The sequence below is a fragment of the Pezoporus wallicus genome, unplaced genomic scaffold (genome assembly GCF_028554395.1).
Source record: "Pezoporus wallicus isolate ANWC-B61680 ecotype Strahan unplaced genomic scaffold, APGP_CSIRO_Pwel_v1 contig_7379, whole genome shotgun sequence".
Taxonomy (NCBI): Eukaryota; Metazoa; Chordata; class Aves; order Psittaciformes; family Psittacidae; genus Pezoporus; species Pezoporus wallicus.
The window spans coordinates 387814-408369 of NW_026642884.1; the positions used below are offsets into that span (position 1 = coordinate 387814).

Consider the following 20556-nt stretch of genomic DNA (forward strand, 5'->3'; position numbering starts at 1 on the left):
TACTGAGGAATATAAGCCCCCTCAAAAGCATAAATGGTGTCTCCAAGCAGAAACTCAGAAGGGCCAATTTCCATTAAAAATCTTTTATTTTCAAATACAACTCATGATTTGTACGTGGTAAGAAATGTCCACCACCATGTGCGATTGGTCTGTGCAAAATAAGGCGTCCCTCTAAAGCAAGTTTTCCTGCACAGGGCTCTTTTCCAAATGTTACTGGAGGTAGGGGTTCCGTTGGTTTTGTTTGTAAGTGTATAGTAATTAGCAAAAAAAACCCCATGACTCAAACCAAACCTCAAAAATAATAATAATTAAAAAAAAAAGTGTAGTAAGGCAAATCTGAAGAGTACGCTCAGCTACAGAAAAGCAGATTCACTGAGAGTTCATCCTTTTCACAGGTTACATAGGTGTTTCCACAAGCCAATTAATACCTTTCTTTCCAAAGTGAAAAAATCAAACTCATTCATACAACTGGGCTGTATAATTACACTGAACAAGAAAGCCTAGACACTGTAATTACTGAAAATATTGATGGGTGTTGGTAAAACCTATGTAAGCCCAATTTCAGAAAGGAAAAGGGAAAAATAGAGAAAAACAGAGCAAGAGCAAATGCGAGAAAGAGAGAAGTCCTTCCCCTCTGCTTTGATTTTAGAGGGTGAAGATCCCCCAATAATTCAGCTCATGAAAGTTTAGAGAAAATTAGAGCAGCTAAAAATGCATACAATACACCTTGAAATTTATTTCCAAGACCAAGAGTGAAGCATTTTAGAACAGTGAAGCAAAGCACTCTGAATCTGAAAAAAAATTGTTCTAACTATCTTAAAACAGCTGTTTTTCTGAGCTTCTAGCAATAATTTTGATTAAATAAAATCATACCAATTTACATTAATTTTCTATATATTCTTTCAAAAGTCCCTCACTCTTTTAATGAAAAAAGTGCATCCAAGACCAGCAGAGATTTACTGGTGACATCAGGTTCTTTTTTAGCAGCTACTCAAGGTTTTCAAAATAGCTTACACTTCTTGCTATAAGAAAAGAAGGGTCTTCCAAACCCTAATTTGGGAGAAGTATCCAAATTATAAAAATCTGAAATAATTTATTATCAAATCCAGAATTTAAATAAAAGCAGAAATTTTCTTGCAAAGACAACTGAAGAAAGTAAAAGAATAAAAGCATGCACTCCAAACTTAAGAGGTGAAGACAAATATACTTATCTATACAGGCACTGGCAGACGCAATTTAATTGTTACTGTTACTCATTGTAACACACACCCCACCCTACAATACATTTTTTCATTCACTAATCACTGAGGTACCAATATTTAAGAATGGAAAATTTAATATTGAAAAATAAAACCTAAAATTGAAGCCTTTTCCCAGAAAACTATGGCAATTTTTGTATGAAATGTTAGTATACTCATAGAATTTTACAATCTACGTTGGCTTTTTTCTGGAACCAGAAGTCATGTTCCACATACAGGTTCTTTGATAAAACGTTCACTGTGTATGTAATACAGTCAGTAGACTTGCAAACGAATGAAAATATCTTGGTTATCAACTGGCACATCTTGCTGGTACCAAAAGAACTTGAAGTCGGAAACAATCGATTTTAATTCTGAACAAATGCGCCATGCCAAAGTGCAACAAATATGTGCGACACTCAATGAGACACTGACAGATTAAGAGCTGTATGAAAATTACTAAGTCCACCTGCAAAGCAATTTTGTACAAATTGCATTGCATGCAAAGGACAACCCTGCGCTGTTGGGACGTCAGTTTCTTGATTTGATGGTTTCTTTTAACGCAGCCATAGTTTAAGACGCAGTGCATCAACTCCATTTAAATAGTATCTGAACAGCCTCTTGTCTCGCACAAAACCAAGGTTTTCATAAAGTTTCAAAGCAGACTTATTTGTGATTTCTGTTTCCAATACAACCTTTGAGGGAGAAAAAAAAAAAACAAACAAGAAAGAGGAAAAACGTGTTATCATATTAGAAAGCAGTTGCAATCACATAATTACTCAAGTAATTTCAAGGTTTTTAAAGGGTACACTTATTAGCTATGAGTGGAATCAACTTATTGAAGCAACCCCTCTCCATTCCCACATTTTAAAAAAATAAATAGTAGTGCATCAACAATTGTAGCTGTAAACAACTACTCATTCATATCAAGATTTTAGTTCTTTGCTGTAAATAGTATTTCAACCCATTACCTAATGGCGAAGGAAAAAAACCCCAACCAACCAATAAGCCCCACCTCCCAACACCTCCCCCTCAAAAAATCCCAAACCAAAACCAACCTACCAAACACGTTAGGGTCCAAAACATACTTTGAATTTTGAATGAGAAATTAAACCTTTACATGTCACAAGAACTTGGCACATGAGATCTTGTTTAGTCATTTAATATCTTTGGCCTCTAATTCAATAGATACAGACCCAGATATAAGCTTCAGCATTCTAGGACTAGCTGTCAGACCCAATGTTTGCAACCAATAGCTGTGCTCAACACAAGCATCCCAAACCCAAATCAGAGTGCACACCAGGAAGAAAAAGCAGCTTTTTCCATCTTTCCCCTCCCCGTGCTGGTAAGACCCCAGCTGCAGGAAGACCTGTCACAAATAGCTCAGACCAAACCCAAGTATAAGAGTAGCCCAAATTAAGTAAGATTCAAAATTGTCCCAGAAGTCTCAAGTACAGGCAAAACCCCTACATTGGTGTTATCAAGAAGTTAATTACAAAACTGTGGCACTATGTTCCTCTGAATTGTTTTCCCCTCTTTTCTCCACTCACTGAACAGAGCTCTGCTGTTAACTGGTAAGCTGTGTATCCACTCCAAATGACAAAACCTTGTTTTGCCTCTTTGTTGTTGTTCAATGCAGTTACTTAATGATTCTGCTATTAAGGACAAATCATGGTTGTGCAAGAACCCAGGCTGAACTAATAAGCTGACTAGACTACATACAGTCCCTTGACAATGTACATTCAGGTATTAAACAAGAGCTGATGGACACCGCAGAAAGAACATATAATGAAAATACAGCTTAAGCAACTTCTGCAACAAACCAGTGATTACTGCTGGTGTTAAGTCCACTAACAACTGTTTTGACACAGAGATATCCACTCTGTGTAGTTAGGGCTACATATGTAAGACTCCCCAAGTCCAAAAAAAGTCATCTATTCCATCTCACAACCCAGGACAACCTTCTCTTTCAATAAAAAGGAGGAAAACTGGTTAACATCCCTCCACACACACTCCTAAAACTAGGCACAAAATATTAGTGTGTATTTGTAGAGCAGTTTAAGTCAGTCTATTTCTTGGACTCTGTGGCCCTACTACCTTCAGGTACACACTTCCATTCCCCCTCACCTATTTTGCCATCTCACTAAGCTCATTGCTGAGTTACTTCAAGCTACGTGTTAGAAAATCTTTCCCTTTTCTCCTCATCAGGTTTGTTTTCTGCAGTCTGAGGAGTGGCTAAGCCAATGTACAAGAGGTAGGCAGTCAGCAGTTAGACTAGTCATCTTCAATAAGATTTAAAATCCATTTAATGTATATATTTGAGCATTACTCAAGTTTCAAGCCACTCTAACCACATTCCCATACATAATTCTCCCTGCACTTCTCAGTGTAAGAATGTTGAAAGAATAGTAAACCTTGAGTTAACAACCCAATGAACAATGTAAGACTTAGAAGAAGTTCATTTTCTGAAAAGGAACTAAGAGTCACACATTAAAATATTAATAGTCAGAGTTCTCAAGTTACAGCAAGACACTCCGTTGTACTTGCACACTTAGGACAACCTAATTCAATTCTTGTCTTATGGCAAGAATTAGGGATTGAATTTCTTTCTCTGGCCCTCCAGAGAATACTACCATCAAGTCTTGTGACTTGATCAAGTACTCTTAACATCCTTAATCTATTAAAATGGATAACAATTTATAACAAATTATGGAAGTGCTGCAATTTTCCTGAAAAGTGCTATTTCCTACACAGTTATGCACACTGTACAACTTAATTCAAATTAAAACAAAGCACTATGCCAAAGAAGAAATCTGACCCATGTAAATCTACAGTGCAGAAGACTATTATTTGAACTCTGAGCTACAAATGGCATTCACTCTCATAAAAGTTTAGTAACCTGTCAGAGTGATATAACAAGTCTATATCCAACTGCAAGCTCAAATACTTTGCAATGCTAAAAGACTTCCAAAACTGCAGATCATTGAATTTAAGGGAGTGGTTAAATGTTGAAATTCAGGTTTGCTGGAATCCTACTTCCTGAGTCAATGCTCGTCTTAAAAGCAAATGCAAGAGATTTGCTCTGGTATTTCTAATGAAGACTTAGCAGAATTAAAAGTAATTCCCTGATCTCAACATAACTGCTTTTATCTCAAAGGTCTAAACACATGTTTCTAGTATCTAAAAAGGAAACAGTCACATTTTATCCAAATTTCATTAGCTTCATTTTGTAAAGGATCCATCTCTACCCGCACAAAATCTTCGATCAAGCTCCAAACCCTCAATTATTGTATTTATTTCTGGTCTCATAGGGTCTATTTTGTGGTACATATATGCCTGTTCAATCCTCCAATAACACAATCATATCCTCCCCTGGAGAACAGCAAAAGCCTGACTGGGTTTAAATGCATTTTCTGCACAAGTCACAACCTTCTGAAGGCTGTTACTTTCTCGTAAGTCTTAAATTTCATAAACCTAACATTTTATCTCAACTTAAATAGGATTATATTGAAATATACATGTAATTTTTACTAGTGTGGTACTGAACTAAAATGACATGCCTACTGGGGTGGTCAAAAAAAAAACCAAACCAAAACAAATCCCCTTTAAATCACTCTGATGTTTCAGTGGAAATTCTCATGAGAAGTTGCAATTCCTTTTCACATTCCACATTTTTGCTTAGAACAGCTCTCAAAAGTTCCACTTTATAGTCTTATTTTAGTTACCAGTTACATGGTACATTATTTCAGTAATACAAAGTGAATGAACTGTAAGCAGTCATTTGCTACAGATAGAAAACCTGAATGAACAACTCCTTTCTAATTGTGATTAAGGTATGGAATAGTTCTATGTGAAGGTCTTGAGCGCTACAATTTTTAAAAACTGCTTGTCAGTAAAAACTAAGCAAATGTACTCAGCCTGAATCCAACTTGCAAAACTATAGGAAAAATACATGGGAGCAAAACTATTCACCTTCACCTGGTCTATTTCTGTAGTTCACATTTTCCATGCAACCAGCCCATATTCTTCATCCTTGTGACTTATTGGAAACTCAGGTCATTATAATCTTAAAAACCTCCAGTTCAGTACCCCAAATATTAGAATTCATTAACAACAAATACCTGAGAAAGCCACAGTTAAAAAAAAAAAAAAAAAGGAGGCAAAGACACCTCAAGTTTTGTAATGCTATACCCCAGACACTCCAGCTCAAAGCATGCTGTTGAGTACTTTCTTCAGGCTTGAAGGTTATTTCTAGTTCAAACATACCCCATCCCATCCCCCCCCCCCCCCCCCATCAGATCACTTCCCTTGCTTCTATTCTAATGTAAGCCATGGCCAGCTCCTCCCCTCCACACAAATTCCGTTCCAGCCAATTCACTTCTTTACTTACTCCAGCTTCCTCAAGCTGGGAAACAACCTGGAAGGAAGGATAATGCCTCTTGTCTTTGAAGGATGGCATACAGCATAAACTATCTCTTTGGCAGCTGGCTAACCACAGAAGCTTGCACTGCAAACCACTTGTTCCACAGCTTGGCTTCATTTATTCCCACAAAAATAGTTTACAGGAAAAAAATATATCCTAAACCACTAAAATATTGCAGCATACATTGAAATATCAGCACATCGGTAGTGAATTTTCTAGATTTTCATCTATGGTGTTGTATAAATCCTTTATTTTTCAGGACTTAATGCTGATACCTCAAAATGTCCAATCTATGGTACTTTGAAAGGTAACACACCAAACAAAGCACTTACCAGATTATATACCACAAATTCTTACATACATTTACTGCACCTATTCCATAATTAGATTGAAGAAACTAGTTTCCAAGCAGCCTTTGGAAATTTTGATGATACCCACAGCTGCATTTCACGTGTTTAGTCCAATTTCATGAAAGTTTCAAAAAGCAGCAAACTTTTTTTTTTTTTTTTTAATTCCAGGTCATCTTCTATCAAGTAGCAGCATCTTATTATTTTCACCATGTTTCTGAGTTTATTAAGTGATGTAGAAAAATATCTTAATAGCAGCAGAGACGATTAAACTATTTACACACCTCACAAAGACATATTGCTGTGATGCACTACTTCATGTTTGATCAGCTCTAGGCATCAATTAGACAGCCAGAAACTCTTCTCCCAACAACTTGTAAAATCTGGTGAAGCAAATGTTTTGGCTCTGTTGAACACAGCCAAACAGACAGAGCCAGACTTTTTATAGCTAGCTAGTTCGATTTTTCAGATTCTGGTCATGACTGAAAACTCAGCAATCCACTATGTGGTACCAAGTAAGCAACATCATTATTTTGTACCTCGTATATCTGGAAGAAGCCTACATTTGGTGACAATAAAAAGAAAGCATGAAAACATTGGCTGTTTGGCTGTAGATAAGCTGCATATGAAAACAGGAAAAATACGTAAAATCAATGAAGGTATGCCTCTGCTAACTGTTGTAGAAAGTTGGAAAAATACTCTGCTTGTGCTCCATGTTGCCTGGGTGTAATGGGCTCCTGTTTCAAAATGCTGTGCCAGCACCAGACTCAGCTGATGCAAAAGCCCCCAAGAAGCAAGGCATAATTAGTTTAGAATCATCATCCCACAAACAGTTACACAGTCTTTGAAACATGCCTGTACCCGTCCAGCACATACTTTAAGGAGCTTGAATTGTAGGGCCTCTGATGAAAGAGGGACAGCAAGAGTCTCTGAAAAATGCCCTCTGCACTTAGTACAAAGCATTTATACAGCACCATAAATGAAAATCTGTGACTAAGAATTACTGAGGTCTCACTGCAGACTAGCCTGCAATCCTTACGACATTTATTTAATTTTTCCAAAGATAAAAAACAGTAAGAAGGGCTCTTAGATGAATATTACAGTCATAGAAGACGACACAGAACAGATTACTATGTGCATACCTGTTAGTCCAATTTAGAAATTAAGTTATGTGAGTAGTACATATACATTCATAAATCATATGGTAATTATTGCAACTTTGGTAGCTTGAATAGAAATAGCTGGTTCTGCCACTACCCTAACTACAGTAGGCAATTACATTTCAATTCTCCAGCTGCAGTGTGAACAGTGTGATACTATTCTTCAATTATTTCTTTAATATTTTAAATCCTGAATAATCTAGCAATGGCAAATTAATTCAATACCACAGTGAAAAGTTTGGGGGGTGGGGTAAGAACCTACCCCCCTGCAAAAAAAAAAACAAAACACAAAAAAAACCCACAAAAAAACCCACAACCCTATTTTTTTTATTAGTTCAGTGTAGCAAGTAGTAAAACAGATTAGAGCAAAGCATATTACATATGATGACAGAAGCAACAAGCCAAAGCAAAGAACTTAAAGAATTGCAGAACTACCAGATTACATTATACTGCCCTAGTATGACAAAAATTGGCAGGGGAAAGGGGGGGGGGGGGGGGGGAGAGAGAGAGAGAAATATAAAAAGGCACCAGTAAGCACAGGCATGAAGAAATCTGAAAAGAAGAGTATGTATTTCAAACAATGAAATGAGAGCACATGCAGGGGTGCTGCAAGAGGTGTAACACAACAAAGCAGAAAAATAAGGAGTATGCGCCAGAAATCCTGTGACAAAACCTGTAGTTTTACAGAAGAAATTTTGCCACACTGCAGTAGGACAATTGAGAGAGAAGCTGAAACAATGTAACAGAGAGATCAAAGAATGATTAATCATGACACACTGAAATGACACAACAATCATATATCAGGAACAAGTAACAAATGCATGGTACCAACAAGATGAAAGTTAAAGGGGCAGATAACTGGCTAAGAAGGACAGACAGTCAAAGGAGGATAGATGTAAGGAGCATTCCTCACAGGTTAAACACAGCATATAAAGACAGCTGCTTTTTATACTTTTATATATGTATCAGTACCATCCCATCAAACAAAAAAAAAAAAAAAAAAAAAAAAAAAAAAAAAAAACAAACAAAACAAAAAAACAAAAAAAAAGCAAACAAAACCCCTCAAACAGACAACTTAAAAAAAAAAATAAACCCCAATAAAGCAAGCCCTAAACAGTAGGGACTGTAATCTGCTAAAAGGAAAGAGTAACAATATATAGTACAAAGAAAGTCTGACAGCGATTCAGTCACTTTCCTTCCAAGTTTTCACTGACGTACTGAATCATTACAGAGTTCTGTTGGTGCTATGTAAACATAGTTATGCACTGTCAGAACAGCCTGATGAGTTGCTGCGATAAAAGCACATTCCGCAATACTACGGCATGTACTATTTCAGTATCTTTGTGTACTCTGAAAGTATGGAAATATTACACACAACAGGTTAAGTTACACTGGTCATTAGCACCCTAGACTAGAGTCTTTGGAGGTAAATGTGCTTGCGACCAAAGGCTGAGGAAGCATTACAAAGTAAAACAAAACATGAAACACTGAATTTAAGCACTTATGATAAATTTAGAAAATCCTTCTCCCATTTGTGCCATATGCCTTTTCAGAGTTATTTTTCCTTTTATCATAAATGAAAGAGCTTCTTAGCAACCCATTTCCCACCTAAAAACGTCCTGTAGAAGAAAAACCTGTGAATTCAATCCGCATATAGGAGAATGCAAACCATTTACATTATGAAAGTTCTTGATTATAAACTCTTACCTCATCACAATCTCCTTCAACCATAGCATAAATAGCTTTCTTAACCAAGTTTGTACCTGAAATATAGATTTCAGTAAGTGCAAGAGTTGCAGTGCAAAAGATGCTAGTATATATATGACTAATGTGCGCTATCTACATGACATGATACCTGGGGAAAGCAGGGAGGAAAGAAAGAAAGAAGACACAGTCTCAAGTTTGAACATTAAAATAATCCATAAAGTTACCCAGAGACTCACCTTAAGTGCAAGATATTTCTAACACAAGAATATTAGAAACAGGCTTCTATGTTTAACATGGTGTTATACATAGCCTTCCAAGATGTGATTCATCCCTTTTTCTTGCATTTAAAGTCAAAATATGCTGGCACGTACTTGAAGGACATACAATGTCCAAGGGAATTTCCTCTTACTAAACCAAATACTTCTATTAGTAACAGAGCTTTTGAAACCACTTTTCTTGTGGCTCGCTCCCATTTGGATTTGCTAGTATCCAATAGTATGGTTGAAGCCCATCCCTTCCCCTCAGTCAAGCATTAATTTAATTCTTTATCATTATTTTTCATCTGTTTCACAACAGTCCTACAAATGTAATATCCCTGTCTGTAGAACTGGGGTGTAATTGTAAATTTATTTCAAAGTTATTAGACCAAAAAAATGGTGTTCAATGAAATTGCATAAAATTGCATAAATCTCACTTTTATAAGGTGGCTAAAGAAAAAAAAAAACACCAAGGAATCTAGAGAATGTTTTAAAATATTCTCAGAACCTTAATCAATTAGGATTTTCATTAAATGTATGACAACACTGTACTACATTTATAACAAATTTTCAGATTAATAGCATACGTGGAGAAACAGCAAGGTAGCAAATGCAGGAAAAAATCAACAGGCAGAATGCTAAAGTAAGCAAGGCTTTAAATATAAAGTCTATTTATGTAATTCTAAAATAATGAATTAACTAAAACTAGGAGAAAATCTTGCAGAGATTTTCATAATGACAGTATTAGTTCCTATTTACTTATGAATCCAAGCACCTGCAATTAAATTATGGCAGGCTCCTTCATGATTCAGCTAAAAGGAAAGGACAGTGATTTCTCAGCACCCTCTTCCCTCTGCTCCACTACAGAAACTAACAATGGCTTTTGAATTGCAACAAAACAATCCACACATGCTTGAACAGTCATGGTAACATGCAGTACTTCATGTTTCTTGGAGTTTTATCAGGGGGGTTTTGAAGAGAACCAACACAACAGTACCATTCTGCAATGCCTCACCACATTTTTCCACTGCAAGTAATTTTTTGTCTTTAATCACAAAAATATGAGCTGTTCAGAGTGAGTGAGTGGTGAAACACATTTCTAAGCTTTAAAGCAGACGTCTACATTTTAAATTTAAAAAAAAAAAGTTACAAAATGTAGTTTCTCAATAACCAACACACACACACAAAAAAAATAAGTTCCATAAGAACAGATCTTTAATTAAGCCAACTAGGATAGCTGGTGTTAGAAGGAAAATCCCTTCATCAGGGCAAAACTGATTAATGAGGAAAGGCAAACTCCCTACCAAAAGCAATTTCTTTTATCATGGAATTTCTCAACAAAACAGATCTCTGTTTCAGTCATTCAACTAGCAATACACAGCTATTTTTCTTCACTTATTAATACAACAATGAGCTACATATATTCTCCCCAATGGGCAATATATGCATAATTGATAGAGGAAAGCCAGGGGATAAGTTCACTGAAAAAAGACTGAACACAACATAAAAATACAGTGATGAAGGCACACAACAAAAAGCAAAGCAATTCCCAATGCTGTTATTTGACAGTGGTAACAGACAGAGGTAAGGGGCTGCTAACCACCTTTCTGTTTAAGCTTCATTGTATTCCACATGTAAATCTCATAGAGCATTTTAGGTTATTTTAATAAAATAAGAAAAGCCACTAGGGAGCCACTGTGGTCAAGTAAGGCAGGGATAACAAAACCCACCACATGAAGAAGTTCAGTTCTGCTTAAACCTTTATGACAACTGCATTTATCCCAACTACAGGATTTAAGTAAGAAGTAACAAAAAAGGCTATTCTTACCAATTCCTTTTCTTCTGTATTTGGAATCCACTGCTAACATGGCTATATAACCTCTGCGGAACATCTTTTTGTGCATATCCAGCTTGCAGACGATGGCACCTACACACTCCTCACCTACCATGGCCTTAAAGACAAACATACATGTATGCATTCTCAGTTTGTGATCTACAGTGCTACCAAAAGTAGTTAACCAGTTCATTTTAAGTGAAACAGCCACACACAACATTTGCATAAAGTGATTAAAAAAAAAAAAAATTACTAAATAAATTTTTAAAACATCTCCAAAAGTTTATAAATAAGGTTAAGGGACTCATTTCTTTATTATATTTAAATAAAGTTACAAGTCAATTAACATCCAATGAATTGTCCTGGAGAAAACCACATTATTAATCCATAAAGTCTACAGGCAAAAACACATGTGATAGGAAAGAAGGGAGAGAAAATAAAAATACCAAGTTAAGGCATAGATCATCCTTTCACATGGGCTGCTACAGAGGAAGAAAAGTCCATTCCTAAATTTTCATCCTCAAGGTCTGTGGTAGATAAAATGCTTAATTTTTGTCTGGTTTTAATGTCAAGGCCACAAAGGGTCACAAAAAAATGTTGCTGCATTTAATCTTTAGAAACCGTCATTTTCAGTCATATGACACCCAAAGAACAAACAAAAAAAGCACAGAGGTAATATCACACATTTTAACTGTTCAGAGATTTCCTTCTTTAAGAGTTATGTACCGACAGTTAATCCCAACAGTATTGTTACAAAAAGCATGGTCAAGGAGATGTAGTCATTCTGAAACATTGAGGAAAAATAAACACGTATCAAACCACTTGCACAATCACTGTGTTCACCAAACTTTTACCATGAAATATATTAGAGAAAAAGCGTAAGAAAAACCGAGTCATATGTTAACTGAAGGGTTAGACAGAATCAGATTAATGACATTATAACCTGGAGCACTAAAACTGAATAATGCTGCAGAGCAGGACAGCATCCAAGGGGAGAATGAATTACTGTTAGTTCAGGAAAGATTGACAGAGATAAAAAGGAAACTCATAATTGTAAGTATATGTGTATAAATGGATCCACATATTTTGATAGACCTCTATCTGCAGGGGGGAACTAGCCTGGGCTCAAGAGTAGCAACTAAACCAGGGCTACAGCATACAATTGGCACAAGCATGTGCTAGCATAGGCACTTCTGAATAATCCAAATTTACAACAATAACACACATCAAATGGAAAGGACCTGCCAGAGCCCGTACTGCCAGACCTCAGTGCAGCCCACCTGTGAACCCAGCACTTGCTTCTCCAAAATCTATGGTTTACACTCCGTAAGCCTCCAACCACCTGAACCTTTTTGTACACAGCTTGTAGGCTAAGGCTCTACAGATAGAAGATTCATTCATGCAGATTATACTGTGGATACACAGTTTTTTCATTCCAAGAAGAATAATGTCTTCTGGCATCTCTACCTGGATGGTGGGTTATTAACCAGGTCAGCTGCCAGCCAGAAGCTGTACCAAAGATGAAATGAAGCAGCCCCAAACATATGAGCTGCAGTTCCAAAGCTAAGATACAGCATGATTTTAACACCACTTCCAATAGCTTAAGCTCATCAGTCAAATATAATTATTGCTAAGTTTTTATTTGGCAGGAATCCACACTTTTAGTGGTATCCAAGAACAACCCTAAACAGTCTAAATATTGTTTTAAAACAATGAACAAAACTTGTAGCGTGATCTAAATGGACTGAAATACAGCCTCTGAACAGTCCTTCATTTATTGTACAACACAGTTCATTCCATAGAAAAGAAAAGCTGTACTTACACTAAAGCTGTGCAGGTAAACTATCAGCTAAAAGCAAGTTTTGTATCTCAGCTCAGACCTGAGAAAACCAGTGAGTTAAATAAAGAGTGTCATCAGAAAGACTCTTCATAACATTGCTATAATTATGCAGAGTACCTAGATGTAATTTTAGACCTCACTAAAAAAAAAAAAAGAAAAAAAAAAAAAAAAAAAAAGAGTTAAAGAGATGCTTTGCCCTGAAGTGAACACGTGCAAGTTGTTGGTTGTAACAGCCATAAGGAATATTTTTAAGATATATTTTTTACACAGTTCAAGAGTAGTGACATTCTAGACACTGTGTATCTGTGCTCTTTTTTCTTTAGGGCACTTTTCTGAAAAGCTATGTTCATGAATCATGTAATTAGAAAGCTAGACAGCAAAGAATTATGTTTATGATCAAAGAAGCAAATGCCCAATGGTTTTACCATTGCTGCAGAGAGCTAAGTGAAGCATGACTTTGTTACCAGTTCTCCAAATACTTAAATGTGTTACTCTGTCTTTAGGAAGGTAAATCTGCCAGTTAATCTAAGATGTTCCGCTTACAGAGGGAGTGTTGAATTTCCACCTCAATCTGAGGCATTGTATTGCCTTACCTCTTCTTTCTCCATCTCTCCAACCTCATCCATTGCTAGAAATAAACTAAAATCATCAAATAGTTTGGGTTGGAAGGGACCTTAAAGCTCATCTAGTTCCAACCCCCTGCCACAGGCAGGCACACCTTCCACTAGACCAGGTTGCTCAAAGCACCATCCAGCCTGGCCTTGAACTCTGCCAGGGATGAAGCAGCCACAGCTTCTCTGGGCCCACAACTTCTCTGCGATGCTTGTAATTTAATTCCCTGGAAAAGGTTAAACTGTGTAAATAAGAACAAAACCAAAAGACCTACTGAAATAGTGAGAGTTGGAAGGAAAAAGAAAAACATAATTCCCACACAACACCATTTGTTGAAAAGACAATTGTGGGCCAAATTTTCATTTCAGGTATATGACAGTACTTCTAAACAGAAGTTCCTACAAACAGAATCCAGCCCAAGTTACTATTATGTATTATAAACCCCATGGACTACTAGAAGAGTTACTTCAATCACAGGTCATCAGCAGGATTAAAATATATGAATTCAAACCCAGTATTTGCATCAACTTTGTTCTTATGAGTAAATTTAAATACTTAACACAAACTAGATTTTAATACCTTTCTATGGCAACCATTACCAGAAAACTTAGCACAGAAATGCCTGCAAATCAGCAAGAACAGCACTTTTCACAAAATTAAACTGGCATTAATTTAATTAGCAAAGATGGCATTAAGTCTGTCAGCCAGTCTGAGTATGCATTGAATACCCAGACCCTGTGATATTTGTTCCCATTTGAAGAATATTGAAACAATCAACTCGCTCCTGAAATATTTTGCAATTCAAATGCAGTAGAACCTGCACTACTGCAACACAGCTTCTCTTTCACAGATGCACCAAAATCCATCTCAAAGTATCACAGAAACAGCTCTGTATGAATCCTTTGGCTTACATTTAGTGATCATATTACTGAATGCCATTAGAAGATACATTTAGGCTAATGGTTTTAAGCTGAAGTCTGGCACTTCAGCCAGAGCTCTTTATAATACTGAGCAAATCACTAAGTTTCTATGTTTCCACTCTATGAAACTGGACACGAGTAATTCCTTCCCATGTTAGGGCATTGCCAGAAAACTACACTAGCTGTTGTTACGCACTCAATACTCGTATGTACTCAATATTCATCCTGCAATGGCTTAAGTTTTCACAAAGCTGCTGACAGTGAGAAGCAGCACAGCAAGCCTGTGTCTGAAACCACAATCACTCTTGAGAGGAAACTGGAATACAGAGAGAGTTTGCAAATTGAGAACGGATGTTATAGAATTTCTTCCTACGTCTGTCATGAGGCTAGGAAGACTTCTCAGTTTCCTAACTTTTTCTGGTTCTTTTATGTCCCAATTTTCCTCAACTGAAAAACAGAGGCAACGTCTTACAAGTCTTAATTTCAACATGAAGTATACTTACTCTTGCAGAAAATCCAATTAAAAAAAAAAAAAGAAAAAAAGCATTAGTATAAAACAAGAAGCTCTTAACTGCAGTCATTTAGGATTATAACACATCTAAAACCACTTATATGGTATTAATAGGTTATTTTAAAACTTGTGAAAGCTTAAATTATAAACGCTGCTATAGCTAGTGGCAAAGTTATGAACCCAGAAGCAGAGACCTTTTGCTTAAAAAGTAGTCACGTGGTGCAGCATTGTGAATGACAGGAAAGGTTACACCACTCAGCCAGAACTCTGCTTTTACTACGTCCTGTCTTACCCAAACTTTGGCACAGAGCAAGGTTTCCTAAGCTCACCTCTCCCATGCTAAAGTATTTTGAAAACAATTTTCTGAAACATTTAAGGTATCAGTTCTAAATGGAAGTTTCAGAATTTCAATGCTGACAGGACTAGAAGCTACAAAAGCACTTTAAAAGGAAGCTACAATTTTTTAAAAGTGTTTACAATCCATATGGGGACAAAGCTATAGTGAGGCTTGACAATGCTTCATGTAAAACAAAACATCCCCTTTTCCTGGATCATTTTTTGACAGAAACGTGGTTAGCGTAGAAGAGAAACTGGGCTGACGGAGCTCCAGAGAATAAGTAAAAACTGGGCACTTATAGGGCTCCCATACCTAGCACACAGCACAAACCTGCTTTTCCAAAGACAGGTGAAACTGGAGTTTAAGCAGACAGTTGCAGTTTATGAATAAGGTTTTTACCTTGCAACAGCTCAGTCAGTAATGCTGTAGTGTAACACATCAGAACTGATAATCAAGTATTCCCAACTTGTTACCGTAAAGTCAGGAAGACAGTTTGGATGAATCTGATGTTAAAATGAACAGGTTTTGAAGATTCCTAGTATCTGCAGGCGCTTTTAAAGTGAATATGAACTTGAGTGTACAGTTAGGAGGCAGTCTGATACAGCAGAACACGGTAGTAACTAACAAGTAAGGGTTGGTACTGTGCTTTCCCTCCAGTTGTGCATTCTTGTATCTGGCACCGTGACATCCTGCTAGGAATTTATTTTGAGCCCTAAATCAACAAAAACCTGACCCTAAAATATATACATACACACACTCATAAATATGCGTCGGTTGTGGGAGGTCTTTGTTAGCTTCCCAAATCAGAGAAACACAAGAGGTAGTTGAACAAAAAGAAATAACAAGCAGCCCTTTCCATTACTGTAGCAACAGTACACCTTGAGAAGGCAAGCCAAAACTCAGCAAGTTTCAAACCCATGAGATAATCATTGCCAGGAATAATGTTCATAATGCCCCCAGAAAACAGCTCTGCATTGTCAGGTAGCCAAAATGCTAGATAGGAAAATTATGGTGTTTAGGAGGCTTAGTGAATAAATGTCAGCAAGGAACAACTGGTGATCATTTACAGAAATTACACATCCCATCTTCAATTTAAATGGGGTTAGCATTTTCCCCTCACATGCTGAGAAGGTAAAGGGAGCCCATGACAGTGCAGTGAAGAGATGTGAGCATACACTGGAGGATTTTAAAAATGGTGATGGTGAAATTCAGTAAAGGAATTAGTTGGATCCCTACAGATACATTTTTCAAAAGCAATCAAATTGCAGTGTAACCCCTCTCCCAAAAAGCAATCAAATTGCAGTGTAACCCCTCTCCCAAAAAGCAATCAAAACCTAGAACCAGAAGGGTTTGAGGACACAAGGCACTAAAGAAAAATGATTCTGTGAGACCAGGCAATAAGCTTCTGCTCAGTATCCTGCTACTGTTCTTGCTAATTGGAATATGAAGTCCCTGACAGAAGATAAATATTTTAAAGAGACTTATTAAACAGTAGTAGTTCAGGAATCCATTAGCAGCAGGAATAATTAAATTTTATAGAACAGAAAGTCTTCAAGACAATTGCTAAAAAACAAACCTTAAAAATACCAAAACCAGTCACAAAGTCCATCAAATTTGACTCAACGTACGCCAAGACCTTCAAATTACTAAGTAATAACAATCGGCTAGCTTTAGTCATTCATAGCCACATATTCATCTCTACAGTTTTATGTACTTTACATTTTTCCACCCTTAAAAAAAAGGGCAAATACAGAGTTCAAGTAAAGCTTTGTTGATTCATCAAGGTTATAGAAAAAAAAAACCAAGCCAAAAAAATGCAACAATAACAAAAAAAAGAAACCAAAACAAAGAGAAGCTGTCACGATAAAATAAGCTTAAAGATACCTTCTTTTCCTTGAGTGACATCTTATTCTTTGAATGCACTTCTGATATATTGCTCTATCAAACAAGTTGTCATTGTGGTTTCCTCACAAAATTCTCAAGTTACTCCCTGATGAAAACCCCCTAAAGATTTAATATCTAAACAAATGCATTGTGATCTAACTGTATCCAACATTACCTTGACTTTACCAGCAACACACTTGATGAGGAAAGTATGAACATTTGTTGCTTAAAAGCATTTATTTTCAATAGAAGTAAATCGGTCACACATAGCTCTATGCTTAAAAAATACCATTCTGCTCTGATCGGTATCTTTATAATGGCAAACATGACTTCGCACCAAACAACGTCTGCAAATATTTTTGTAGTCCTATTTTGTTCCAGAAGGTAACGCTTTACTCAACTTACTATAATCCTACTGTATTCCCTCTTCAGGGTTTTAAGAGGCACGGTTTTGAAAATCCTCCCATTAATCATAGAAATCCCACTATAAATTAAACCAAACCCTAAACCAAGAACATTCAGGAAGTTTAAGGCCAGATGGATTCCATTAGCCTTACCTCCTGTATTCATATCCTATTAAAATTTCACAGAGTTATTCATGAATTGAAGGGTGTTTTGGTTCTGGTTAAATCATACCTTTCAGCAAGGTGTCCAGCCTTGATTAAAACATCATGAGAGAAGAATTCATCATTTACCACAGCAAATAAGCATCACACACTCCCATAAATGTTCTGTTTCGCAGACCTACATTTTTCTATGAATAAATCAAACAGCTAAACTCCCACTGTGCATGTGTACTCCTCAGGTCAATTCATACTCAGTTTTATATACCTCTGGATGGATTATCATCCTGAAAGCATGCTTTTGAACTGAGACACGAGATCTTCCATGAGATTTGTTAAATATTTCGGAAGACAGGGTGACAGCCAGATCAGTCTTTACAATAATGCAACAGGAAGAATATAAAACTAAATACATTGTTAGTACAGCAAGACAATCTAAGCAGCACAAGAATTTCTGAATGCTGCATACACTTTCACACCTGTAAGAAGCAATACAGTTGTACTTGTCTCTTTACAAAGTAAGCTCACAGATCAAAAAGCCTACAAAACCTTTCACAGTGTTTCTCCATGTATTACTGAGCATTTATATTAGCCATTCTCAAGTCTGTTTTAGAACTACTGTGCAACATTTACTAGGCACTGTAAGACACTAGTAGACCAAGTACTTTCTTTTTTAAATACGCACCTCAGAACTGTGACAGAATGATAAAGTGAGATACCAAAGGTCACAAAAGTCAATGTCAAAACCAAGATTAGAAGCCTTGAATTCCTGGATCCTAACCTTGTGCTCAAATCCTTTCCCTACCACCTAAAACATATATTAACAACTTAGGAACTTCAGGTGCATGCTTTACTTATACATGCACAAGTCACAGAGGAACTTCAGGTCAAAAAAAGCTTGGCCTTATCCACAAAAAGATTATTAGAAGCATTTCCACAAATATCAACCTTTCAATCCTCTCCCACCCAGCTCCAAACCACTCCCAATTCCTTCCCTCCCTTCCCCCTCTGGCACTTACCAAAAAGCAAAGTTGTGGCCAGTTGTGGATAAAATACCTATATGTGTAAATGGAGTAGGGTTCAGACAGATCTTTGGTGATCAGTCTCATGATATCGGGCATCTGCAGCTCTGACTCATATTGGACGTATCGTATCGTTATGTCCTCCTCGGGCTGAGAGTCCGTTCCCGAGCCTTTCAAACTACAAGCTGCTGCTAAGGACCCGGAGAGTAGCAGCAGGGACTCCTCCTGCTCCCCTCCTTTATTCCCCTCCTCCTGCTCTTCCTCCTCCAAGCCAGTCCCTTCTGCCAGTCCACTGTCGGCTGCAGTCTTAGCAGCAGTCGTAGTTGTGGCAGCAGGCTGGCTACTGTCCTCTCTTGTTGCTGCTGCTGGAGGAGAAGGAGGAGGAGAGGGTGCAGTCCTTCCCTGAAGAGGGAGGTGGTTGGTAAGGGAGGATGAGCACGGTGCTGTGGTTGGGGGCGACGATTGCTGCTGCTGTCCAGAGCCCATTGTTTTGCTGGCTCGCTTGTTCTCCAGCCCCTCGGGAGCTACCCCTGCCTCCGAGGTGAGGATTTTGCCCTTGAGGGAGGCCCGCAGATGCCGCAGCTCGGGGCTGATAAGGCCGTTGAGCTGGTGGTTGTGGTGCGGGGAATGATGATGGTGGTGGCGGTGCTGCTGCCCCCCTTTGCCTCCGTCGCTGCCTCCTCCTCCTCCTCCTCGCTGTTGCTCCAGTCCTCCCGCGGGTCCCTCCTCTTCCTCCTCCTCTTCGGCCTCCTCGTCCTGGGCCCCGGTACAGACGGCGGCGGCAGCAGAAAAGGTGTAAGAGGAGGAGGAAGCAGTCCCCCCTCCTCCTCCTCCTCCGGGGAAGGGGGAGAGCGTGTCCCCCTGCGGGGAGAGTACGCTGCTAGGCCCCGGCGGTACCTCGGCCATATCCTACGGGAGAGACCGACACAAACTCACCGAGGAGGAGGGCGTCAGACGAGACGGGGGCGAGAAGAGAAAGCGGCGGCCTCATGGGCCACGGTCGCGACGGGGGTTGGGGGGGGGGGGGGGGGGGTGGGTGGGGGGCGCGAACAAAGGCAGAAACGGTGCCCGGGCCCCGCCTCGTCGCCCCGCCACCGCCTCTGCCTGCTGCCCCGCTCCCCCCGCCACCGCTGCAGAGGCTTTTCCCCAGTCCCTCATGAGCCCCGACCGACCACCCGCCACCCCGCGAACCTCCCCACCTGCCGCCAAGGCCACTCACCCCCGCGACTCCTCAGCGCCGCGGCTCCCACTCTCCGCTCATCCACCGGCCGCCAAGCGCGGCCGCCCCTGCCGTAACACGCGGCCAAGTTTCCTGTCAGCTGTTACGACACTTCCTCCCTTGGCGGCGAGGCCTAGCGACGACGGGGTGACGGCGCGGAGTACGCTGGCGGAGCGTGGGGCCGGCAGCGCTAACCCGCTGTGTGCGGCCCCCGGCCCGGGCTGCCCGGCGGCATCCGCTCCTGCGGGTGCTGCGGAGCTCGCGGCCTGCCCCGGGGGAGGCCGGCACTGGGGTCTGGCTTGGGCCTTCGGTTCCGCCCGGCCTAGGCCGCAGCCCCGGTGCTGCCACAGCGTGTGCGCCCCGGAGCTGGTGAACGCAGGTTTCACCAGTTGAATCTATGAATACTCCGGCAGCGGCACCGTTGCCCTCGAACGCCTCCCTTTGCTGCCTCTCCTGCCCTCACTCACACCCCAGCAGACGCTCCCATCGATGTTTTTGCTTTGATCAACCCGTACCCAGCGGGACAGAGGTGCTGCCCACAAGGACAATGCCAGCAGTGTCTGGTGATGCAGGTTAGAGAAAAGTGCAGGAGTTGCTGCTCTTGCTTTCAGAAACAATGTGAGTCGTGGTTCCTCATCTGAATAGGCAAAGGCAGGCCTTAGACTGTGTTGTGCAACTGATA

At 39.2% G+C, this 20556-nt stretch overlaps 2 protein-coding genes across 7 annotated transcripts in view; one reads left to right on the plus strand and one right to left on the minus strand.

Annotated features, from left to right (window-relative positions):
* The window catches only part of EXOC5 (exocyst complex component 5), a 210129-nt gene that overhangs the window by 111597 nt on the left and 77976 nt on the right, over positions 1-20556 (plus strand). The window lies entirely within an intron of this gene.
* Positions 68-20014, minus strand: NAA30 (N-alpha-acetyltransferase 30, NatC catalytic subunit). 6 transcript variants are annotated; one of them, XM_057433057.1, is made up of 5 exons: positions 19875-20012; positions 18653-19564; positions 10961-11084; positions 8876-8931; positions 68-1933 (listed from the first exon to the last, which is right to left on the minus strand). In XM_057433057.1, the coding sequence occupies exons 2-5, from the start codon at positions 19559-19561 to the stop codon at positions 1796-1798; spliced, it is 1227 nt and encodes a 408-aa protein (XP_057289040.1). In that variant the 5' UTR covers positions 19562-19564; positions 19875-20012; the 3' UTR covers positions 68-1795. The 6 variants fall into 6 exon arrangements, with proteins under 6 accessions (XP_057289040.1, XP_057289041.1, XP_057289042.1 ...); XM_057433058.1 differs by having other exon boundaries at positions 19855-19954; XM_057433059.1 differs by lacking the exon at positions 8876-8931 and having other exon boundaries at positions 19875-20013.